At 40.6% G+C, this 24,977-nt stretch overlaps 4 protein-coding genes across 7 annotated transcripts in view; 1 reads left to right on the forward strand and 3 right to left on the reverse strand.

The window, feature by feature from the left end:
* The first annotated feature begins 35 nt into the window (after positions 1–35).
* LOC110054918 (uncharacterized) lies at positions 36–3,986 on the forward strand. Of its 2 annotated transcripts, none has more exons than XM_020761289.2 (3): positions 36–292; positions 2,002–2,099; positions 2,534–3,986. In XM_020761289.2, the coding sequence occupies exons 1-3, from the start codon at positions 118–120 to the stop codon at positions 2,630–2,632; spliced, it is 372 nt and encodes a 123-aa protein (XP_020616948.1). In that variant the 5' UTR covers positions 36–117; the 3' UTR covers positions 2,633–3,986. The 2 variants fall into 2 exon arrangements, with proteins under 2 accessions (XP_020616948.1, XP_089146518.1); XM_089290392.1 differs by lacking the exon at positions 2,534–3,986 and adding an exon at positions 495–623 and having other exon boundaries at positions 2,002–2,051.
* LOC110054922 (uncharacterized) overlaps positions 1,712–24,977 on the reverse strand; it is a 29,662-nt gene continuing 6,396 nt past the window's right edge. For all 3 annotated transcript variants that reach the window (XM_089290387.1, XM_089290388.1, XM_089290389.1), the window contains 13 exons: positions 24,627–24,802; positions 23,891–24,073; positions 22,694–22,851; positions 20,519–20,727; positions 19,821–19,927; positions 19,324–19,425; positions 18,502–18,689; positions 17,931–18,121; positions 17,302–17,408; positions 5,047–5,295; positions 4,844–4,884; positions 4,115–4,171; positions 1,712–3,830 (listed from right to left, as the gene is read on the reverse strand). In XM_089290387.1, coding sequence (XP_089146513.1) covers positions 3,483–3,830; positions 4,115–4,171; positions 4,844–4,884; positions 5,047–5,295; positions 17,302–17,408; positions 17,931–18,121; positions 18,502–18,689; positions 19,324–19,425; positions 19,821–19,927; positions 20,519–20,727; positions 22,694–22,851; positions 23,891–24,073; positions 24,627–24,802 — 2,116 coding nt within the window. In that variant the 3' untranslated portion in view covers positions 1,712–3,482. The remainder of the gene's footprint in view (positions 3,831–4,114; positions 4,172–4,843; positions 4,885–5,046; positions 5,296–17,301; positions 17,409–17,930; positions 18,122–18,501; positions 18,690–19,323; positions 19,426–19,820; positions 19,928–20,518; positions 20,728–22,693; positions 22,852–23,890; positions 24,074–24,626; positions 24,803–24,977) is intronic.
* Positions 7,404–11,604, reverse strand: LOC149112519 (uncharacterized). Its single transcript, XM_089290391.1, has one exon. The coding sequence runs from the start codon at positions 10,190–10,192 to the stop codon at positions 8,282–8,284; it is 1,911 nt and encodes a 636-aa protein (XP_089146517.1). The 5' UTR covers positions 10,193–11,604; the 3' UTR covers positions 7,404–8,281.
* On the reverse strand, positions 11,760–14,293 carry LOC110054917 (adenosine receptor A3-like). The gene has a single exon (XM_020761288.2). It carries the CDS (start codon positions 13,485–13,487, stop codon positions 12,156–12,158), a length of 1,332 nt encoding a protein of 443 aa, XP_020616947.2. The 5' UTR covers positions 13,488–14,293; the 3' UTR covers positions 11,760–12,155.

A 24,977-nucleotide genomic window follows, 5' to 3' on the forward strand; every position in this document is an offset into this window, starting at 1 on the left:
CCTGGGTAAGAGATTGCTAATACACGAGTAAGGCATGGGTACTAGTTAATACCGCGAATCAACAAGACATGCAGAGCGAAAAACTTTCAGTGCAAACCGATTCAGAAATAGCTGAAAATGTCATCTAAACTAGTCCGAAAAGGTTTAGATCTAGTGAATAGTGAAGGAGGTTCACGACCTCACAAACGGAAGTCAACACAGAAAGAGAAACAACCCTCTAAAGAGCGAAAACGAACCTCAAAGCCAAACAGGCAACAAACACGTGGAGTACAAGGATTGCGATTATCATCAGGTACTCACAAGCTTAAGGCAGCTTTAGAACTCACAGGTTAAATGGCGAGGGGGTAAAATATTGTTTATAACTCGTTTAAATAACAGAAATAGTAGAACTCAAGTGTGTGGCGACTTTGTAGTATTGAATCAGTCTGTGCGGCATGCGTTTATCAACATCATAAGCATCTTCCAAGTGAACATCATCTTGATTTCATATCCAGAGCACAATCTTGGAAGACTATCAAGTCTACCAAGAGGACCCACGCTGACTGACGCCCACCCCTTCGGCAGACTTGTTACTCTTCCCAAGTTGCACTCACCATGTGACGTCAAGATGATGGCAGTTTGAAGTATGTATACAGATTAAATGAATACATGGAAAAGTAAGGAGACAGTAATTAACAGGCTATCAGACAAGAAACTTCTATGGCTAAAGTTAGTATGTCGATGGTAAGACAGGGTACCCCCAGGGGGTACTCTGTAAATCTGGGTGGGGGTGTGCCTCTGGGATACTGAAGCCCTTACCCCATACATGGCCATGATTAACTTGATTTTGCAACCCTATCTCAGACTAGCTATTTTTCATGCAGAAACTTTATCACTATTGTAGTCCAACATCCGCTAACTAAACCAATATCTTACAAAGTCACTTCTAAGTTTCATTTTTTATGATAGAACCTCAGATAAAAAAACATGCTTTAGACTAAATTATTTATACCCTGGCCACTTTCCCAGTAATTAATATTATACCGTATTCTAACAGGGCCAGATCCAGGATTTTTCTTAGGAGGGGTGCTCATGTTTTACTTCAACACCAACAAACCACATAGTTTTTTTTGCAGAATACTAGTTATGTCATATTAGAAAGCCTTATCGGCTTTACGCGCAACAGAGCGCGAAGGAGATAGGTGAGGTATATTAGAAAGCTGCATGTCATCTCGCGGGGGTGGGGGGGGGGGGGTGTGCATGCCCTGCACCCTCCCCTGAGATCTGCCCCTGTCTAGGCCAAACCTGTCTGATTTCTATAACCTATCCCAACTAAACTACCTGAAAACCATACCCTTCACATCAGCACATACCTATATAGCTTAACTATGGGAGTACTCCCACCCCCAGATCTTAGTGTACAGACTTAAATTGCACAGTTTAACACAAAGCATGGAATTTGCACCATACAAGTCAACCAACTGTATCAAGTGTAAGCTGGTCCTGGGTAACAATAGGTGTGATTATTATATGGCTACTAAGCTCCATGAGTGGGCAAGATGAAACAAATTCTGTGCTGTGATTGGCTACCTGAGCAGACAAGATGGAGCTATCTTACCCGCTTGGGATTATCCGCTGTGTCCCACAAGTAAATAGTGTTTTTTTCCATATAATAAAATTGTTTATTGGCAGACAAGGCTTGTTTGGTCAAGATGGCTAGATATTGGCCTCATTGTTTTTTTGTTTTTTTCTTTTGCGTATTTATGCATGTCGTCTGTGTCTTGGTCCATGAACATTGAGGAAAAAAATCTTGGCCAATATCCAGCCATCTTGACTTCACGCTTGGTCAATAACCAGCATATGTTGTTCTTAAGCACCTGTCTTTTCATGCTGTCTTTTCATGCTCTCAAGGAAAATTTACATTCATAGTTTACTCCTGCAGCTTATGGACAAGATACTTTCTAATCAATGAATTTGTAACTTATAAAAGAGGTGCTCATTCCTGACTGGATAAATTTGCAGGCCAGACAAAGAAAACACAACAAGCTGACTTCACTGAACAGAATTTGGAATACTTCAAGAAAGCCACATGGAAGATTAAGAAAGACACTTATGACAAAGTAAAATCATGTTTTGACATTTTATTATCAATCTTATTGTTAATATATCTGGCATTGCCATCAAAGTCATAGAAGTAGAGTCCTATTTATATGACAATAAAATAAAACAGCAATGAGAATAGAAAATAGAAATTAGTTTTTTTCACTTGTCAACAGTTGCAAGAAAATTGCTAGAACCCTACAGAAAATCAGCAACTGCACAACTCCATATTTCATCAGAGTTACAATACGTTATCTTGCAAAGAAAACTTGGTTAATTTTTATGCAGTGTAAATTTAATGTTTAAGTGATCGGTGAACTGGATTTCAATGCTTATGTTATGACTGTGATAGTTTGAAAACCGCAGTATATAACAATAATTTATATTCAGTGTGCAGTTCTTGAAATTCATTGATGATGTTTCTTCTGTTGTTTGTCAAACCCTTTTCTTGCAGATTTTAGAAAGGCAAAACAAGCACCAAAGAAATCAAAACATGGATGAAAAGCGTGAAGAATCAGAACCAGAAGAAATGGGTGGTTTGTTTGATGACTGAGTGAAAAAAAACACTTCGCTAACACGTCTGTTCTAACTTGCTGATAGAAGATTGCAGCTGAGGAAACAAGTCCCAACAAAGAGAGACATCCCGTTGTTGGGCAAGATGCCGTATCCATTTGCGTCACAGTCACGCGTAAAAATTTTGATGTCCTTGCGAGAACACGGAACTTTTTGATTTGGTAATAAGGTGTAACAAGTGCTTAAAAGTCTTTGACTGTTTACAGCACCAAAGATACCTGCTCCCTCGATTGATTAGGACGCGCGTTATTGAGGAAGTGTTAAGGCCTGTCCAAACGGGAAATGTTTGGCGACCAAACACCATCAAACATTGTTAGGTGACCAAACATTTTACCGTTTGACCACCTTGTTTGGTGCTGTTTGATCGCGTTTGATCGTGTTTGGTTGTGTTTGAAAAAATTTGAAGGCTATCAAACATTCGATCAAACAACTTAAAACATTTCTTTTGTTCTCGTGTTTGATGGGGGATGTTTTGTTCGTTTGGACAGCCGTATCAAACATGTTTGGCGCGCGCATGCGTCCCGTGCGCTCTCAGCGGCTTGTGTCCATAGTTTGATCTGTGTTTGATCAAACATGTTTTAACCGTTTGGCCACTCACTTCAACATCAGCATGTTTGGTCACCAAACAATGTTTTATGATGTTTGGTCGTCAAACATTTCCCGTTTGGACAGGCCTTTAACCTTACAAGAGGTCTCTATCTGCGCAGATCTGGAAGCTCGCAACATTGTCTGAAGAATCTGTCGCATCCCATCTTGTATCTGCTCTTCGTGGAGTGACTTCAAAGACTGTTCGTCACGTTGTTCTTCGGATGCCTCACCTTCCGGCTTTCTCAGACGTAATCCGGCTGTCCTCCTGCCATCTCTCTAGCTTGTGCGCTGAGACCAGAAATAGATTGCGTACTAAGATGTAGTAGAGGAGGCCGGGATTTGGCATTCGCTTCAAGCGGCGCTCGTACGTCCGCTAAGTTGATTATTTCTTTTGAAGAGTGAACACTGTTATTTACGCTGTACCCGCCATGACGGCGTATTTCCAGGGAGTTTTCCGTCGAGGTCCAAGATTCCCGCTTTGAATAATTGTACTGTGCCGCTTCTGTTCTGTGTTTTCTTCCTCTTCTTCTCGCTTGCGGGCTGTAACACGTCGCTGTTACGTGATCGTCTAAGAGAATTTCTTCCGTGAGCTGTCAAAAAAAGCAATAACGGGAAAAAAAACTTATGAGGACAGCATTGACGATCGCTAACTTGAAAACCGATATTCCGAACTAATTCATAGATGGCACATACAAACTGTCAGTATAAAAACAAATGATAAAAAATAAAGTGTGTAGACATTTGAAGACCAGTCTGCGGCAGCGTGGCATGCGCCCCCTGCCACCCCCCACCCCCCTCCTCCCACCCCGAAGTGCGTGGTTTTACTGCCGTAGTGCAAGTAGCCTACCCCATTATTGTATTTTGCATTTCTTACCTTGAGAAATCTTCGTAGTTCTCTTTCAACCGCTGTATGTCCATTTGCTACTGCTACCTGTAAAACACGGACATGAATTCTGAACACCATTATCCACAAACGAATTTTTTCGTAAAACAATAAGTGCTATTGCCATTATTGCTCATGTGTGACGATCATTATAAAGCACAATCATAGTTACTGTTTTTGCCGTGTCGTACATATTCCTCAGGCGGAAAACATGCATCTGATGAAAATGGAAGACAACTTAAATTAACCAACTAGAGAACATTTGTTCGATGCCTATTCACGTTATGAATTCACGTGATATCTTCCCCAAACTCCTTGAATGCGGGCGCGGGATTGATAGCAGCGTCAACTTTCTTCGTTTTGAGCTCTTATCTCGTGCAGAAGACGCAGTTGACATAAAACAATCGAGAACAAAAGAAGGAGGGCGGTGTTCTTTTGCAACTTGTCCTGCGTTTCTACACTAAGAAGGAGCCTTGCTTTGAGAAAGATCAACATAATTCCAAACCCGCGGTATTGCCATTATTCAGTGAGGTTTGGAAGAAAGTTCGTGCGAGTCATCTTAACAAAATGGCAAGATCTAAATGTGGTATCAGAGGGCGATCAATAACAGATGAGGCCAGCAAATTAGCTACATTCATGACAACACCCAACACCGCCCTACATCCACCAAACGGTAAAGAAACAGTGACTTGTGAGCAAAACTAGCTCAAGAAAACTTACTTGCAAGGGAATCTGGCCATACCGATTAAAAAGTGTCGCATCTGGAAAGGAAAGAGACTTCTTTGTTAAACTAAGTTGCTAACCAGAGACTGAGTAACAATAACAGAAATTATGTAAGCGCATTACAGTACCAAGCTGTAGGGGAGAAATCCGTCCACTAGTAGTGACCTTTGCAATATTTCGTAATCATGCTTACGACTTACCTGCGCCCTCTTTCAACGACAGATTTACGATATTGAGCCTGCCGTACATCGCTGCTGTGTGAAGTGCGGTCTGTCCATCGAAGTCAGACACGTTCACGTGACCGGTCCATCTTATCAATCGTTTCAGGGTCCTTGTGTCCCCGGTGCTGGCAGCGTTTGTCATCAGTTGAGCCAACTTGCACTCACTAAAGGTCCCTCCACGCGCCTTCAAGTGCTCGGCAACCCCATAGTGAGCATTCATGATGGCATCTGTAGAAATGCACCAAAATGAACAAAGTCGAGAAAATGGGAAGACCCTGCCCCACGTCGTTGTTTACATTTTCCCTCGTTGGTATACGACTTTGCACAGAGACGAAATCGTGCTAGATATGAATTGACTCCAATCAGTTTAAGAGCTTGTCCATGGCATAAAACAATTGGTCAGGAGAACTTTTTGACTCTGTGCGTGATTTTGAAGGAGATGGCTTTGAAAAAGCGCTAATGAGCACATACATTCTTTGCAAAATTTTGAGTTGTCAAGTCCGCATCGCACAAAAAGTATTAAATAACAAAAATCGAGCAAAGTCTGGCTCAAATTCCCTTGCCAGTTAATTGTGTATTGCATGCCCTTTCAGCATTCAGAGCTAATCGTCTCATAGCTCGATCAGGAACTCAAATCGCTTACCCAAATGAGGCAAATATTGAAATCCAAGATTCCCTTATACGGTCACTTTGTAGCTACTAACTGTCACAAAACCGACATCAATGTAATTACAACTTACCAATCACAACAAACTCAAGTAAGTCAATGAGCCAATCAGAACTCGAAGCAAAACACGAGACCAGTCCCAAACGCTTGTTTCTTCCCGCGGGGCGAAGGTAGGCTTTTGTACATTATGCTTTTATTTTCCCACTAAAATGCTCCACCTTAATGCTCCATTTTTCCCACAAAAATGCTCGGTCTCTTCCCAAAAAGTCACTAAAATACTCGGTTAATGCTCATACATAGGGTTTCTTAAATTTTAATAGTTTTAACGTTTTAACACAATTAACAGCTCAGGATGCTTTAAAAAAAAAAACGTGTACGTAGTATAACGCAACGTTTTTAATAGTTTTAATACGCATAATGATAAGCAGTACTCCAGCTAAAAACAAGGGAAGACAAGCCTTGCTATGACTGTGCAGCTAACAGGTGCATGAAAGAAGATTTGTTTATCGAACGAGAGCTCTCATCCACGAGTCGATGAAACTCCGGCACTCACTGTTTTCACTATTCAATTATTTAAGTTACACTCGATTGAGTAAATGCACCTCTGTTATGCAGAAAATAAATGTATTTTTCGATATTTTAATTAGAAATCGGGAATTGTCATCAGGTTCTACTACTTCTCTCTGTATGAATCGTCTAAGAGATTCTTTAGAGCTTTGTTGATACTGTAGTTTAAAAGTTCTGTTGCTCTGTTTATCAAATATCCCAAAGATCATATTAAATCTCCGAAGACCCCCCAAATCGAACAAATGATTTCTGAGGATCGTAGGAATATAGACAGATGTTCACAGACATTTTGCAAACTTACATGCGAGAACGCTTCCTTGAGAAGAAAGAAGCAATCAAGAGACTTGAGTTTTCGGCCTCACGGCCCCCAGGTGTTAGCGGTGACAAATCAAGCAATTCAACGTTTTCTGCTTCCGTACCCGTAACTAAAACAAAACAAGAACGCATTTTGCTTTTTACACCATAAGCGGATAACACAGGATAAGCCGAGGTTCAGAAGCCAACTATAAAAACTTCTTTTTTTCACATGGTTACACCGATACTGACTCCCACGAATGAACCCAGTAAAAATCATTTGGTAAAAAATAAATAGCTCTCTGACACATTACTTTATCGCGGGCTGTGGAGGTTAAATTAATGAAGAGAAAAAAAAACCTTTCATATAACTAACAGTTATATGAAACGAAACGAAAAGAGATATTTGAAAATGGTAACCAGCATTATTCCTCTCGTGCAGACTATTTGTTAACATTTTCAAACGCCTTAGACGGGACATACAAGAATTTCATCATAGAAGGACTTAAACAGTTAAACCAACTTCTTTATTATCATTTGCATTGAACATGTTAAACATGTTATACGGTAGAAATCGTGTGTTTTTTTAACATAGGCAGGTTGAAAAAGTTACTCATTTTGCGACTTTCAATCTTCCTCGGCTGCTAACTCTGGGAAGCCAAAACCGGCCTTTCACGGAAAATACCAGTATTGTCACTTTTTTTATTAGTTAAGGTCAAGGTCAACTTTATTTAGGCAGGGTGGCCCAATCAGCACTTGGCTGGTATCAAAAGGGGCCCTGCGTAAATTAAGACTACATTTTCTACTATAGTTTCTTGCTATTGTGAAAGGGTAATTTCAAAAAATTTCACTGCTCTTTACCATCCTTTCTCGTTCGTTGTTGGTTGATAAAAAGTTTCCAGCCTTCCCTGGAAGGACACCCTTTTAGAGCAAACCTTCGCCAAGTACCAATAAGTGGTACAACATGCTTCATGCATCTTGCGTTAACAGTTTGAGGAGTTTCAATTTGTCGATGACAATGTTTTGCGACCACACGCGATCTAGAATTTTAAAACTCTTTCACGATGCTAAAAATAAGCAGTCCTGAAACGTTGTGGCTGGACTTAAATTCTTCTTCTTTTCAAACCCACAAACATTTTATTTCCATAAGGTTAAACTCATACATGAGCACGAGATTTTCAAGTCTCAAAACTTTGCATATGTGAACGCATCACGTAGGCAGGGAAACGTCGTTCTTCCGTTTGTTCTCGAAGGCTTCCTCCTACTTTCCAATCACGAAATGACATGTCTATCCAAAAGCAAAGAATCAGTCAGAAATAAAATCTTTCGTAGTAATCCGACGAAAACTGGCAGTGAAATTTTGCACTCATATCCGGATTTAAAGGTCTCTAATTTTGAGCTTGACTTCAGCCTGTAATAAGGGCTACGCCCACCCACTTGAGACTACAAATTCCACTTCGGGTTAACCTCTGGAAACGACGACGTTCGCATAGACTACGAGTAGTCCCTCTTTCGCTTAGTCCGTCGTGTGTCACACGAAAGAAAACCGCTGGAAAAAAATGCCGCGCGAAATCTAACGTTCGCATGATTTTTGAAATGACCGTGACTGAACCAAGAGGCTAAATAACCAAACCGAGTAATTAAGTTAAGCGTCTGACCTCTACAAAAAAATTATCCAGAAATAAATTACAATTGTTTTTCTCGTGTTGGGCGATACTTGCACCTTTGCTGCTGTTCCGGAAAGCTCAAGATAACTCCCGTTTCTTCTGGCGCTGCATAGCTTCCTTGCGATGAAGCCGTCTTCTTTGGCCCTTGCGTCGTTTTGTTCTGTCCACTCGCAAGCTCGACAACAGCATTCTTATTGCCGTTTTCCTGATGGACACGATGCAGTGAGCATTGTGTTTGACCAATGGTGCCATCGGCTTGATCACTCCTGTTACTCACGCTGCTTGTAACCTCTAGTTCCTGGTGAACTCCGACAGACTTTGGTTGCTTGCTATTTGGCGATGGAGCCAAAGTCTCTGTTTTTTGGTTCGTTTTGTTCTGCTCGACCACAGCATTCTTGTTGCCGTTTTCCTGGTGGACACGATACAGTGAGCATTGTGTTTGACCACTGGTGCCATCGGCTTGATCCCTCTTATCAGTCACGCTGCTAGCAACTTCTAGTTCCTGCTGAAATCTGATGGACTTTGGTTGGTTGCTATTTGGCGATGGTACCAAGGTGTCTGGTTTTTGTGTCTTATCTATAACGTCATTTTGATCGCAGGACTGGTTGCGGTGATGATGTAGGAAACATCGACACTGACCACTCGTACCGTGGGCTTGGCCTTCCGTGTTCATCACACTACCAGAAGCCTTAATGCTTGGTTTGCATTTGATGGTTTTAGGTTGATGTACGTTGACCCTGATAACGCGGTTTACAACAGCTAGGTATGACGAAGATTCTTCTACGACTGCTCTGCGAGATTTGCAATAATCTGCGCCATCACTACCATCACGGGATCCTGGCATCTCAAAGCAATCCTCCAGCTCTCGTTCCGCGAACCCTTGAGCGTCGTGCTCACCTTGACGAGTGATAGTACTAACCCGCCTGGTACGACGTCGTTGTACACGAGTTAGTGACTGTATTTCATCACATCCTCTCATTTTCAACATCTTCACAGCTTCGCGTCTAAAGTTACCATTTAGTACAAAGCAGTATAGCAATGGGTTGACCAGCGAGTTCAGCTGACTCAGCACCTCGGACCAACAGAAAAAAGAGCTTGTTCGAAGGATGGGAACTATCTCACCGAGGAAACGGATAGCGATGGAAGGAACGTAAGAAATTAACAAGGCAAGTGCTAGTATCGCTGTCGTGTTGGCAATGCCCTTCACCATCTTTGCTCTAGCCGGAGCAGAACTTGCGCTAACCCCGTTGATTTTCTGTTTGGACCTTACGCTCAAGTTAACCATGAGGTAAAAATGTCCGATGAGAACTAAGCAAACTAAGGCTGGAAGAAAGAAGATCTTATCCAAGATCTTAGTGTACTTATAGTCGAGTCCTAGAGCCGTAAGAATACGTACAGGAGTCGTGGTTAGTACAGCTAACAGCCATGCTATTGCTGTGCACGTCTTCACTCGCCTCCTGGTGACAATCGCTTTGTAGTACATCCAATTTCGTATCGCCACGTACCTCTCCCAAGCGATCAAAGTCATATGGTATAAAGACGAACAGACAACAGCATACACCACCAGTTGATTGGCAAACGCTAGTCTACAAAAAGAGTCGTCTACAGTAGTATTCTTATCGAGGAGCAACGCATCTAGGCTAATAGACAAAGGCATGGAAATGGCACCCACTAAAAAATCCGCGACAGCGAGACTAGCCAACAAAATGTTCGAGTTTTTCTGCGACTGTCTTCTTTTCGCCACAGCGACGATCACTAAAACGTTTAAGAGAATGATAATCGGGCAGGTAATGCATTTCGTGGTGATCGCAGCCTGGAATGTGGTCGTGTCGCTTAAAATCCATGAGAATATTGGTTCGTTTTTGCAGGTAAACACATCTGGTGCGTGGCTTGAAACTTTCATGGCAAGGTTTGATTTACCATGGTTCATTTTGTTTCCACATGGTAGAACACAAGAGTATATCAGAGAAGATACAGTACTCACTCAGTAAACCGTGATTTCGTGTCTATGACACTCTGACAGTCTTCAAACAAAATCAACTGTGCTATTCAACATTTCCAAATAGCATCTGTTTTGAGACATTTTACAAAGTCTTTGTTACGAGAATCCGAGAAAGGATGCCTAGGTGTCGTACAGGAGGGAAGATAGATTACAGTCACAGGGGAGGAGAGGGCGGGGGAAATCCAGACAAAGGCTTAAGGCTAGAAATAGTGAGTTGTTACTTGGACAACTGGGCTTCAACCAATCTGCTTATAAAAGGCCAGGATAACCATCGTCACTAAACAAAACAACAACAACAACAACAAAAACAGCAAACATACATCATGACCAGATAGTACGTAACGGCAACAAAACGTTTACCCTATGACCAGAGTGCATGCTTCACGTAAGAAGCGTGAAACGCTCCCAAGTTGTGCCGTGATTGGATTTAAAGTTGCCTTATTTCCGAGTCTGGATTGAACCTGCTAGTTTTATTACAACCAGCCCCTCCCATTGCCTCCTTTGCCCTCCCCCCTAGCACATTCAAACTCCATCCAAATACGAGAAGACACGAGGAGTAAGTTAATTAAAGTGTATTCAGTCCGCGAGAAAATTGACCATTTTTTTGTAAACACGTTAAAGAAGCAATTAATTTTTTCGTTCCATTGAATTTGAGTGCTACTTTAATGAATTCATTCTTATTATTTACGCCTACTGTTGGAACACCTATATTTAACGGACATGTTCTCATGCACTTGTTATTTTCTGCTTCTGACAGCTGGGAAAAAAATGCGTTTTCTAATACCATGTTACGCATTATCATCGCTAAAATCACTTGAAAGAAAAGGAACGATTTATTTGTACATTTCATGGTCAGTTTCATACAGCTTCCAGTTTTCATCTAGTTTAGTGTGGATTGTTTTGTAAGTTTTCTGTCGATTTCAAAGGTTTAGCATTTCCGTTATTGTTTTATTGTTTTTATTCCCGGTGTAAATATACATCACGAGCATTAGAGGTAACACGGACGTAAATATTTGGTTTCGTTTTCCAAGTCAGCTTCAACAAGACACCTTTACAATTACCCAAAAGTATGATACAAAAATTATATATTTTGCAAACGGGTTTGAGCCGGATTTTGTCAACCTTACGATTCGTGCGAATTCACCAAGGACCTCGAGACTAACACGCAAAGACACCGTGATTGAGAGGAAACTGGCCAAATTTCTTTAAAACAAATGGTGGGACTTACTTTCCGGCGATCTTTGCAAAACTTGTCAAAACCACTAACTAGCTGCACTCAAGCATCACCGATTTGCTCGTTTGGTAGCAGAAGCAGAGGGAACGTTTGCTTCACATACAAAATTACGATTGTAATTGGTGCTATTCGACAACCAAATGCATAACGTTTTTTTTATTATTATTTTACTTTAAGTTCCAAGCCCGAAGTGAAGTGCCAACTGTCATAATTTTTTTCAATGTCGTTTCTGAGAATTTGAAAGTAAATCAAGACAATATCTCCAAGTTGGTCCTGTTTTTGTTTTTATTTTATTTCTCCGTTCTCATCACTGTCTTCTTGACAAGGGCAGGCAAGAACTTAGTACACTTGTACACCCAATTTTCGTTAAGCGTTCGTTAAGTCACACAAGTCTTAGATTTGTAATAGCCAATGAACTCTCGAGAGTTCTAGAAACGTTGCCACGCTATTATGGCTGCTAACTATGATGGCGCGACATAACCTAGCTTATGAAGACATGATAGCTAGCTTAGTTCTCCCGAAAACTCGTTGCAAGATTCTTTGAAACAGATTCACCTGTAGCTAATGTTTTGTGTGATGATAGTGTTACGTTTCATCCATGCCTCATTTCAGACCTTTCCTTCAGACCTTTTCAGACGAACGTAGTTTCTTCTCGGGTCAGTGATTGTCTTGTGATATGGTGTCGCAAACATTGAAGCTTGCGTCAGTAGGAATAACCCTTGTGACCACACCATTAGCCTTTCTTCTTGGTTTTCTTCTGTTTGTTTTGGGTTGATGCACGTCGACATGAATGATTTGGCTGATTTCACATGGTAAAGTAGACGCCACGCATCTTTCCAGGATCGGCTCCAGATGTATCACATTAACAGTGCCTTTAGGCGTGTCTGAACATCCCGATCCTGATCCAACAAAAACGTCGTCTTGTACTTGTTCACACTCAAGGACGACTTCCAGATTCTCAACAACACCAATCCGCCTACCGAAAGTTTTCAAACGTCGTTTTCTAACAGCCGCTCCCTGCACTCCAGGTTTTCTGCCCATCTTCAGCATTCCCAGAACTGCCTTTCTGAAACGTTTCAGTGCCAAAACGTAGAGAAATGGATTTACCAGCGAGTTCAGCTGATTCAGCAACTCCGAACGACGGAAAAACGAGCTTGTTCGAAGGAAGGGTGAAAACTCTCCGCAGAAAAGAACGATACTCGATGGGAGGTAAAATATTAACATGGCAACTGTCTGAATGAAAACCCTCTTCGCAATACCAAGTTCCCGCCTCGCTGCCATCTCAGTAGGGGCTCCCAGTTGGCTAACGTCGCTTATTTTTTTCCATGCGCGCACACCGAGATACAACATGATATAAAAATACCCGATGAGAACTAAGCAAACTAAGGCTGGAAGAAAGAAGATCGTGTCCAAGATCTTAGTGTACTTATAGTCGAGTCCTAGAGCCGTAAGAATACGTACAGGAGTCGTGGTTAGTACAGCTAACAGCCACGCTATTGCTGTGTACGTCTTCACTCGCCTCTTGGTGACAATCGCTTTGTAGCAGTTCCACTTTCTTGTCGCCACGTATCTCTCCCAAGCGATCAAAGTCATATGGTATAAAGACGAACAGACAGCAGCATACAGCACCAGTTGATTTGTAAACGCTAGTCTGCAAATCCAGTACCCGACAGCCTTTTGGAGAAGTAAGGCGTCCAAAGCGATTGTCAAAGGCATCGAGACAGCGCCGACTAATAGATCCGCGGCAGCCAAGTTGGCAAGCAAAGTGTTGGAATTGGTTTGAAACTCTTTCCTTTTCTTCACTGCAATGATTACCAAGATGTTTAGGAAAACGGTGATCGGGCAAGCAATACATGAAATGCTGATCGTAGCTTGGAATGTGGATGTGTCACTTAATATCCATGTAAATATTGGTTTTGTGGGACAGAAAAACACTTCGGGCGCATGGTTAGAATCTTTCGTGACAAAGTCACTGCTGCTCGAGACCATAGTGCGGCCAAATCGTATGACGGAATACAGGAATACCGAAGAGAAATCAAACTACGCACTAAGATAATTTACCATGACGGTCATCTTCTAGATTCGTCGTCTTGTGAGGAGCAAGTTTTCGCACGTCAACTGGAAAGCTCGGCATTGCCAAATGAAAACAATGAAGTCGAGTTTTCACTTAGCAGCAGCTGCTTTCAAGTAATCTTTCCACAAGAAAAGCCAATGAAAAAGCGGTGAAACATGGGTAGCTGGATTCCGATTAAAAAGTATATCAGTAAAAGTATTTTGTAGACTGTAAAAAGGATGTGTATATAAAAAACAAGTTTAATTATTGTACATGTCATGCATAAGGATTGAAGCACATAACTACATACGAAAAGGTAACAACCCGTCCAAAGCTTAAGTGTCGCTAAGCAAGACAAACACAAATGAACATGTCTTAGAAAAAATATAATCACAAAGCTTCAATATTTCAATGTTTCTATTCTCCGATGCGAATTCCAAGAATTGTACCTAAACCCAACAAAGATGTAATGACTAGGAAAAACTAGCAAAATGAATTTCTGTGGGAATAGTGTTATGGGTTGAACATTTTTTCTCCTTGATGTAAAGCGTTTTGGGGTTAATAATACCAACAAACAATCTCTTCAACAGAAGTGACGGCTGACGAAACAATGGATTCTATAAGGATGTATTTCGAGGCACTATAAGGATGTATTTCCATCGATTGACCAATTAGTTCCTTTGAACAATTTGTTGTTAAATTTGCGAAGCTAAATTGCAATTAAATTCCAAATGAACTGAGTAGGAAAATCAAATATTTTACTCCGTTCAATTTTTACTTTGCAGAATTATTAGTATTCTTAGCTAATAAAATAGTGGCACGCCAAAAATCACGGTGGTTGTAATTATTTCTAAATAGTCATTGCTCGATTACCGAAAAGAAAGGAAATCCTAGTTAACATCAGCAAAAACGCCCGTGAAGAATACCGCAGCCGTTTAGATTCCACGGCTATTGTTTTCAGAAGCGTTTTACCGTTAAGTGAGCAAAACATGAAGTTTTAAAACAAAGAGAAAAGCTCTGCTGTGAATATTACATGTTCTAATTACCAGCTGCTTTTCAAGATTGGCGCAAGTCACAACAGAGAGAAACATGGAGACGGCATCAATTCATAAAAAAATATCTTAAACAGGAGTTTGTTTTTGCAGCTTGAGTATGAGAAAAAAAGAAAAACATAAAACCAAAGAATAGCAACTAAAGCCCTGTTCACACGCCTTACGTCTGTAAACGGGTATTTTCCTAAACGATTTTCAGTGTTAATAAAAAAGAACAATTATCTCCGCTGACGTTTTCAATCACGTTTGGACAGCATAGTGCGACCTCTGCTGATGAGTTCATACATTCTTCGTAAAATTTTTACTTTTTAACCCCGCGTCGCGTCGTATGTATTCCGTGAGACAGTTAATGGTGCTGTGTCCTTTCAATATTCAGACGGACATTTTTGTAGCTCGATCAGAAACTCAGAATCGCTTCTGCCAGAGAGGCAAATAACAAATGGATGAACTGGGCATCCTTGCGCTAGCTGAAGCGTGCCGCGTGTCATCTAATACGTTGTGTAAGCTTCTCAAGCTCCAAAAGCGAGCTCTTCGCTTTATTTATTTTTCTGAGCGAAATCAACATACGATTCCTTTACTTATTGATGCCAGTGTTTTACCGTTAAAATTTTTGTATTGAGCTTTTAGCTAATCTTATGTTTGAAATAAGACACAGAAATGCTCCTGGAAACATTCAAGATCTCTTTCAAGACATTTCTGATATTCATTCTTACAATACTCGATCCTCTGTCTCAAATAATTTTTACACACAAAGTTCTAGACTCTCAATTCAAGTGAATTCATTTTCTAGAATCGGAACAAAAATTTGGAATGAAATGCCTATACATTTAAAAAAGCTTCCAAAAAATGTCTTTAAGAGGAAAATAAAACAAATACTTTTTGAAATTCTAGCTTCAGAAGACTGTTATATTGATCCTACAGAAATCGTTCAAAAAGTAAAGCTGAATTTATTTTCCTCCTAGTATGTATTCATTAATACTCAATAATTTCGCTTTAGTGTATCTGTAGTCTCTCGTCGTAGCTGTTGTTAATTATTATTTGTAATATCGTTAGTTTATTAGTTGTCTTTAGTCATCGTTGTCAATTCTAGTCTCTTTAGTTCTCTTGTTACCTTCAGTTGTATTTAGTTGTACCTAGTTGTATATTAATAACTCGTCCAAACATGACCCGCCTAGATTAGCTCAGCTATCCGCGGGCATGTTACAATTGTAATTTTAATTTGATAACAAATAAAATGTATGTATGTATGTATGTATGTATGTCTGGGCAATGCTGACGTCACGGCAAGTCATTTACGCATGCTCAGTGTCAGTCTCGTACCCAGGCGTCCTGCGTTTACGTCTCCGTTTATTGTTTACGTCTCAGGCGTGAACGATATGTAAGAGATCGGCGTGGCTGATTTCCGTTTTTGTAAACGGTCGATGCCATGGCCATTTTTAACGGTCGATGCCATCATTGGTAACCAAGCCTTTCAGAATGGACGATGCCATATCTGCTTTAGTTTAGGCCTGGACAAGGTAGAAACTGGTTATAATTTGTTGATGGAGTAAAACGCACTCACCAAATGCTTAATTGTTCATATTCACACTGGTTTGCTTGCGGTTAGCTTTTATTTGATGGTTGGGACAACTCCATCATTAATATTTGAGAAAGTCAGGTTTTATTAATTACATTTTGCGAAGATTTGGCGGGTCAACCTGGTAGTGTAGTGGTATAAGAGGGATGCCAGGAAACAGAGGTTCGGAGGTTTGATACCGGGTGGTTACTTACAAATTTTCTTTTTTCTCTCTTTTAGTAGAGAACAATTCGTTGATAGTAAAAAAAAGTGTCGCGAAAATGGCATCGACCGTTTACGCTGTTTGTTGATGTGTAACAGGAGTTGTTTTTACTCACAATGGGATATTCGAAAATATTGTCAGTTTTGACCTAACATTTCGAAGCTTACGGCTGTTAAAATTAATATTATACTCCGTATCAGTCATAACAAACAGGGACGTTCTCACAAAGCTGCGAATTGCAGCTTTATGAGGGAAAACTCTTCTTTCGACGAAGTTACTTTACAGTGATTAAACTGATTTAGCGATTTTTCAGAGATTTGTCGAGATATGAAAAACAGCGTTATATAACGAAACAAATAGTCTGAATAATCCAACATTCGTGGAAATAAAAAGACAAAAATTAGCGAAAATATTTTGGCCGCTTTAAGTTAATAAAGTAATTTTGCCACGAATGGAAATGTCTGCGAACGTATTAAATGATGTTTAGTCCAGCAAACGGACCTCAAAATACTAACTGGTCAAAAGTAAAAACTACGTTTCACGGACCACTGTCGAAAGTTATTAAGTTTTTGCTTTGGGGTCGCTTATTAAGTTTGTAATGGGACAAACAGATACGAGCTTTAATAAACCAATCAGAGTTAACGTACATATTTTCCGCGAACCGCAGAGAAGCTAAACCAAAACGACGGTTGCACGCAATTGCCTCGCGTTCTGATTGGATCATTCTGTTACTTGCGTTTGTTGTAATTAGACAGTTGTTATATCTTTGGTTTTGATTTTGGTTTACTACAGACACAGGCAGTAATATAACGTAAAAAAAAAACGTTCTATGAGCTCCTTCCTAAATACATTTCCGACGCGGAAAATGACACCAGACGTGTATGTACAACGTGAACTGGAAAACAATTTGAATACTTTACCGAGAAGTGGAGTGAAGTCGTTTTTGTCTCTAGAGTTGATGTTGGTCCCAGGCTGCAACAGAAGAAACTTAACCACGTCCAAATGGCCTTCAGCTGCACTGACGTGTCTGCAGAGAAAAAAAAAACAGAAGATTTAGTAAATGGTTTGAACCCAGGGGCAGTTGTTCGACTAGTGTGGACGTCTGGGTGAGGGCAGTTCTGAAAAGAACTGTTTTTGCTGATGACGTTTGGCAACCTGAGCGGAAGTTAAAAGTGTTTGTCAGTCGATGCTGTCATAATGTCTGTGCCAACTGTCATCCGCTCTTATCGAGTCTCTTACGCTCTCGTCGGATTTGACTTAGGGTTAGGGTTAGGGTTGACTCAAATCCGATAAACTGTACAAATTTTCAAGAGAATCGCCCCTGACTTCGTTATGTGTAAAATATAGAAAGCCTGACTAAAGATTTTTACCAGGAAACCCTCATCAGAAAAGCTTTTCCCAAATGTCACATATTAACAGACTTATTTAATTTTGCGAAAATTATTCGGTATTGGATTCCAATATTCCTTTAAAAAAAAGGGCTCAAGTTCTCGAACTCCTCCCTGACACTAAGTCACACACAAAGAGCAAAAACTCTTCAAACACTTACAATGGCGTTCGTTTGTTAAAATCTCTGTAGCAGACTGTGGCGCCATTATGCACCATGTGTCGGAGCATCTGTAGGTTTCCTGTACTGGCCACTTCACAGATTTCGTGCATGCTGTAATGATGCGATAACCTCCTGGCGCCGAGACCCTCCAATAACTGGCTGACCGCGCGATGCTCATGCATGTCCGAGTACTGGAAAATCAAACCGCACTTATTACAATTCCAGTCGCAAACTTTTAAAGCAAATCCGTCCCCAGGGGGCTCCTTAGGGCACTTCCCTCACTGGGACTAGGTAGGCTCAGTCTCTAACCGTGGGCGTTCTGTGCGCCCGTGATCGGATCGCAGGTGCACCGGAACAGAGGAGCAGTCCTCTACCCTTCCGCAGCGATCCGTCCGTACTCTGCCACCGTCCAAGGCGGATAGTTCTCGTCTTTGGGAAGGGTAAGAACGAGCTGACTGTACTCCAGCTCCCTTGGACTATCGGAGTGTCATAGAGTTCCCTCTGTGTTAGTTCGTGTTAATTTAAAAGTAAACGGTTATGCCCAAATTGTCATTATACCTAACGTACTTACATTCAAAGGCGTATTTCCTAACGAGTCTACAGCATTGATATCCGCTCTGTGATCAGTAAGGTACTGCACCACTCCTCGACTGCCTACAGTGGCTGCAACATGAAGCGCGGTACTGCCGTCAGAGTTTGGTGCATCAACATCCACACCCAGTGATACAAGACGTTGAAGCTCCTCCGCGTCGTTTTTCACTTAAAAATAATAAAAAAAAGATAACGAAATTAACGCAGTTATTTAATGACTATCTAAAGTAGTTACGTGTTCCTTCGATTTTGCGACTACTAAGCTCTATGATTGGCGAAGAAAATCGTTCAGCAAGCTCTCATCAATCAGCGAAAATGCGCTGTTTTCTCTACCAATCAGGATGAAGAGACTTAGCTCCGACTCGTTTTCCCGCGCTTGACACCTGTTGTACGTTTCCACGTGGACTTCTGATTGGCTCTTTGCGTCATTTGCGTTTGTCGTGATACGCTGATTCGATTACTTTTATTGGTTTTGGTTTTACAAAAGTTGTATCGTCATTGGTGCATTTATCAATGACAGGGTAGTGCTCTTTCCAGTTACTCTTTTTTTTTTTGCTCTTGCATCTGTTGTTTCAAGATGACTGTTGTTTAGCAAATGGAAATTGTCGTTAGAAACACGAGAGAACTGCGGTATTAAACAAACAGGTTATTTATACACCCTCGCCGCAAGTTTCCATCTTATCTTTACCTGCGAAAAGAGGTTTGACTTTGAACAGAGAGGAAATTCACTTACTTCCTTTTGCACTTACGCTTGCGAGTCCGTTAGAAAATCATGCACACTTCATATAAGAACACTTCATACCTACAGTACTACACAGCAGATCGCCCACTCCATCTTCACACCAACCAGCCCCGTGTCGTAACAGACACTGCACCACTTGGTCATGGCCGGACTGGACAGCTTCTACAAAATAAACACCACTGGAAATTTAGAGACGGAATGCAAATAACAACTCTATATTCTGCCTGGGTATTGTTATTCATGACATGTAGATACGGTATGGGAATTGCTCTGCCCTGGGGTAAGCCCAAACTAGGCTGAGTAGATCGAGGAGACTTCAAACCTGGCTTCCACGTATGGGTGATGAGCCAACCACTCGATACCATGGACTAGAGTAGACTGCACAAAGGGAAGCACGTGCTTGTTTTTTATATGAATATAAGAGGGATTGCCATGGTTAAAGGCCTATATGGAGGATTAACTCTCCTACGTTGATGTTCTCTTGTTGCAGATCATTAATTCATCCCTAGGGCATTTAATACCAATTCAAATTGACTTTGAATAGCATCTATGCTTACCAGAAAGCGGCGATGCTCTCCAGCGGTCTCTCGCGTGAATGTCTACACCAGGTTGTCGCAGAAGGAACTTAACGCAATGTAGATGTCCATGCAAAGAGGCTACGTGACTAAGAAACAAACCAATCGGAAGTCATTATTGTAAGGCATCCATGACTGCGGGCAAGAGGAGAGCTTAACTTTTGTTGCCGCCCACACAGAGCCGAAAGAACTACTGTTTAGACTACGAGCAATTCGCCTTTTCCTTTCATTCGCCTAGGGGAATGTAAAAACTAAATGCCTGGAGAGCGAGGATAACCCCGGGCGAGACACTTCTCGTCTCTATTTTTCGTGCGGCCATTTTCCCTCTGTCTCTTTCTGTCACCTCTCGCTGGACTAACTAAACATAAGGGAAAGGATAGACTGCTCTCAGTGTACTAATGATTGCCTTGGCATTTTCAACCCAAGAGTCAACCCAAAAGTTGGAAACCGCGCACCAGTTAACGAGAGTGTGTAATCTAAAAAGAATATTATTATTGAGAGAGAAAATATGAAAATAGAAACACTAAGAAAATTGTAACATCTTTCTTCATGTGAGTGCAGCAAAAAAAGGGAAGTATTAGGCATTAAAATGGCATTAGAGACGGGAAATATTTTAAGTCTATTAGTTAACGGGATATTATTCAAAGCAAAGCAAAAAGACAACTCTTCATTCCACTCACAGTGGCGTTCGTTTGTCAAAGTTCTGCACTCCAAACGACACTTGATTCGCGAGCAAGGCGTCTAGTTCTTGTAAATCCCCCGCACCCACGGCCTTGAATAGCTTTTTGTGAAGAGACTCCTTTTCTTTGCTCAAAGCGGATGATGGTGAAATATTCTGGGTCTCATAGGAGCCACAAGCTTCGTTTGCAGTGACTGAGTTAAAGCCAACCTAAAAAAACAGCAAAAGAAAGTTGTACACAACCAACAAAGTTTGTTGATGACAGGATACTCCGTCATGTAGCTTGATAATGTTTCGTCCACCTTGACCGACAAAACATTTCCATCCATGTTGCATGAAAGGTGTGCTAGATTGTGCCAATTTTTGTAGCTTTGATTCTGCTATCGTGAGATGCAAAGGCATTGTGACGCTTTTTGTTTTCTTTTACATATTCAGCTGAGCCTAAAGATAATTTTAACGAAGCTTTCATTTCCCACTGTTGTGTGCAATTAGTTAAAACGGTGAAAAAAAAAAAAAAAAGCGCTTATATGGGACTTAAACCTATGAACCATCCGCGTCAACACTACAATGCTCTACCAACCCTAGGAAATCACTGCATTGAGAGCAGGTCAATTGTCACTTCATATCTTTCCGTGTAAGAAACAGAGTGAAAAGTGACGAGGCCCTGTTAGGGGTTCTCCAGAAACGGTACACTGCAGTAAAAAAATTAAAAGGATACAGGATATTTAGGGGGAAGATAAATGGAACATGGGATACTGCGGGTGCTCACCAATTTTGTCAGAATAAACCGGTTGGGATGACCTTTGAATGATGGCCCGGGAGGGGTACTCCCAGAAAAGTTGGGTGGGGGTGTGCGGCCCGCTTCCCAAAACCCTTACCCTATTTATGACCAAAATCTGCGATATTTCCTATCCTGTTTATGACCTGACCAAATATTCAATACCTTATTTATGACCTGACCATTAGATCAAAACCCTGTTTCAGACCTGCGTTATAATAAGTTCCCTAGTTCAGACCAATGTTAAATTACCGTAAACATAATTTGTGAAGGGGCTTTTGTTAATTTTCTCGTATGGCTCATATAAGGGAGTACCCCCCCCCCGGGAATAATGGTAAGGGTTTTTCCAAAATCAGCAAACCAACCGAACGAGATGGCGCTTACCATTTCCAATTCGATTTCTTGTAATTGTTTTCGGCTGATGAGACACTGGAAACTGGAAAGTGTAGCAAATGGTAAGGAAATTTCCCCCTGGAAGTAGTCTACAATTTCCGAACGGATTTCCCGGAAAATTACTGTTCCATTTGACTTTCGACCAAAAGTTCTGGATTTTTTTTGCTAAATGGTAAGCACCCTAAGATCAGATAAAACGGGTTATCGAGTAGGAAAATCGTTAATTTTTGCAAATGGAATTAACGGGGTACGGGATATTTAGACCAAATATTAGCGTGATGTGATACTCAGACCCCACCTCCCCTCGAAATATTGAATTGGAACATGCATCAACCGTGAATAGAGCGTGAAGTGAATTGTCAGCAGCGAGACAAACCCTAAAGCCAAGCGTTTCTAAAACCGACGATATTTCAAGTCGTTTTTCCTCTAACAATAGTTCTCTAATGATGTGAAGTTTGTATGAAATAATTCATATATGAACTGCGGTTGTAGATGAAAGTGAAGAATGATCATCGCAGTAAATTTTCCAATTTAAGCAATTAAATTTAAATTTAAGCAATTAACTCAATTAATTGACCTCGCTCCCAATGTGTGGCTTCATAGCTCAGTTGGTAGAGCATCGCACCGGTATCACGGAGGTCACGGGTTCGAATCCCGTTGAACCCCTGATTTTTTCAAGCTTCTTCTTTCCAATTGCTTAAATTGGAAAATTTACTGCGATGACATTCTCCACTTTCAATAGTTCTCTAGGGAAAAAAAAAACACCAAAGTAAAAATAAACAGAAAAAAACAAGGATGGCTTTGACTGACGGATATTAAGATGAACGACGACAAATTTGAAAAAAAGACCAATTTTTTCAAAGATGCGCCAACGTCCGTGCCGTGCTCCTTTAACAATCAGTTTCCACCTCCTTTAAAAGGAACATGAAAACGGCATTGGTACGGTATATTTTAAGTTAAATTAGACAAATTAAACTAAACAGAACCAAACCTCAAATCACTCACAGTTAGTCTTATCAGCCAAGTCATTAGGTAGGTCCACAGCACAGACCACGTGACAGTTACAAGCACGCCCAGTAACTGAACACCTAGCTGAGCACTGTTGGAGTAGAAAGCGCCATCGGCACTTGTCACATCCTGCGACGACTTGCTGAACAGACCAGCTACAGCAAATTCACAACCATAATTAATCATAATTTACAGATTATCATAATTTATGTATTCTTCATATACTGTGCATGGTCGTGGGAGTAGAGGGGGCCAGGGGAGGGGAGGTATCCCTCCACTTTTTTGGGGGAAAAATTAATTAAAGTAAGACTATTACCATTCAGACAAATATTAAAGGTGATTTAGAATTTATAAGCTTTGGAGGTAAAAAGAACTGCTATCTTCTTCCAGAACGCGTTGTAAAAGCTTTAAAACCCTCTTCTTGACTGCAAAAACATTTCCCTGAAAACCCGTCATGTCAGTTTTCTCCAGATGTCTTCCTAATTTTTCCCTTGTCTGCGACTATTTTGGGATTGCGTTTTAGTACACCACCGCTGAGTATACGTTATGTTAAGTTAATGTACCTTATATCACAATGCAAAAGAGACTTAAAAATGGCTTGAAAATGACAACAAATCGTATCTCCCAAAATGTACCAAAAGGCATTAGGGCGTGTCTAGATTTTCAAAATTTCCCGGGTGAGGATGCCCTGGGAAATATCCTTTAGTTATGCGATCCAGTAACTGCCCACAAAAACCTTTCCTTCATTTACAAGCTGAAGTTTAAGGCTCCGACCACACTAATGCGTTTTCGTATGAAAACACATACTTTCTGATGCGTTTTTGCCTATCTGATCTTCCACACTAAAACGACCGAAAACGTTGACGAAAACGGTTTGAAAAGTGGTTTTCTGAAAACGCATCGTTTTAAAAACGCTCCGTTTCTAGTGTGGATACTTAAGATGAAAAGAGAGACGAAAAGAGCGTCATAGACTCTTGTTTCCGTCAGCATTTTCGGGCCTTTCAGTGTGGACGATAGGCGAAAAACGCATCAGAAAAGTATGCGTTTTCAAATGAAAACGAATTAGTGTGGACAAGTGAAAACAAAAACGAAAACGTTAGTGTGGTCGAAAATATTTGCTTCGTTTTCATTGAGACGAAAATGGATACTTTTAAAAACGCATTTATAGTGTGATCGGGGCCTAAGAGGTTTTACCTGCCACTGCTCCAAGAACACCAGGAACTCCATGGGTGTATGTGATGTCATGCACCTCTGTGCTGGTCCATAAAGGTTGGTATTTCTGAATTGACCATGAGACAACAGATGATATAAAACCTACGACAAGTCCAATTATCAATGAGGCCCACAACTCTATTGAACCAGAAGATGCACTTACACCTGATGTACAAGAGAAGAAAACCAAAAGGTGAGTTATATTTCACCTTAATATAATTAACAATTATTCCACAAGCGCACGTTGGATGTGAGATAAGAGATAGCCAATGAAGCATGTAGCACTGAGTTGGCTTTAATCATCTCTTATCCAACAAGCACAAGTGGAATAATATTGTTTTATTAAAAATGCCCCCCAAATATAGAAAACTAAAGTAAAATAAAAATATAAACACCCAAAAAACTTATGTGTGCACTTACCACAATTATTTGTAGAGCATGGTGTAATGGTTCATACACCATGAAAGCTAATGTTTAATGGATATTTATTTCTATGAATTGTGCCCCATTTAGCTTCATGAGCAAAATTCAACCCACTGTATATTATCAAAACATGAACAGTTACCATTAGCTTTAATTAAATATTAGAAAATAATTTAACATCCAGATTAGGCCAAAGTATTAATATTGAGACTGTTTCAAACGGGAAAATGTTTATGAAGACCACCACCAACACTTTATATCATAAGTCTATGAGTGGTAATGACAACAGGCATACCTACAAGACCAACCATGATGCCTTGTAGAAGTTCTGTCATGTTAAAGTTCTTCCTTGTTAAATAAGTCACTATTAACCAGCTCAGTAAAGATGCACAGACAGCGAGGTGAGAGTTAATCAATGAAAGAATCACAGTATCATTGAACTTGTGTACAGATCCAATATTTACAGAGTACCTACGGTAACAAAGAATAACATGAAATGAGAGCTCACTTGCAACAAAATAGGCCCTTTGCAGCTGTGGTCACCTGACCAAATTTTTCCTAATCTATATTATGGGCTATAACTTAAAGAATGCCAGAAATCGAAAGAGCATATCGAAAATACCAAAGAGTACAATGTAAGTTTATA

This window comes from Orbicella faveolata, unplaced genomic scaffold, assembly GCF_042242905.1.
Source record: "Orbicella faveolata isolate gen_17 unplaced genomic scaffold, um_ofav_v1 contig_2, whole genome shotgun sequence".
NCBI classification, from domain to species: Eukaryota; Metazoa; Cnidaria; class Anthozoa; order Scleractinia; family Merulinidae; genus Orbicella; species Orbicella faveolata.

Excerpts from the sequence above, each read along its gene's own strand:
- LOC110054918 (XM_020761289.2), top strand. The coding sequence starts at position 118 with ATGTCATCTAAACTAGTCCGAAAAGGTTTAGATCTAGTGAATAGTGAA. Across the intron at positions 293-2,001 it reads AGGATTGCGATTATCATCAG|GCCAGACAAAGAAAACACAA; the intron begins GTACTCACAAGC and ends ATAAATTTGCAG. Across the intron at positions 2,100-2,533 it reads AGAAAGACACTTATGACAAA|ATTTTAGAAAGGCAAAACAA; the intron begins GTAAAATCATGT and ends CTTTTCTTGCAG.
- LOC149112519 (XM_089290391.1), bottom strand. The coding sequence starts at position 10,192 with ATGAACCATGGTAAATCAAACCTTGCCATGAAAGTTTCAAGCCACGCA.
- LOC110054917 (XM_020761288.2), bottom strand. The coding sequence starts at position 13,487 with ATGGTCTCGAGCAGCAGTGACTTTGTCACGAAAGATTCTAACCATGCG.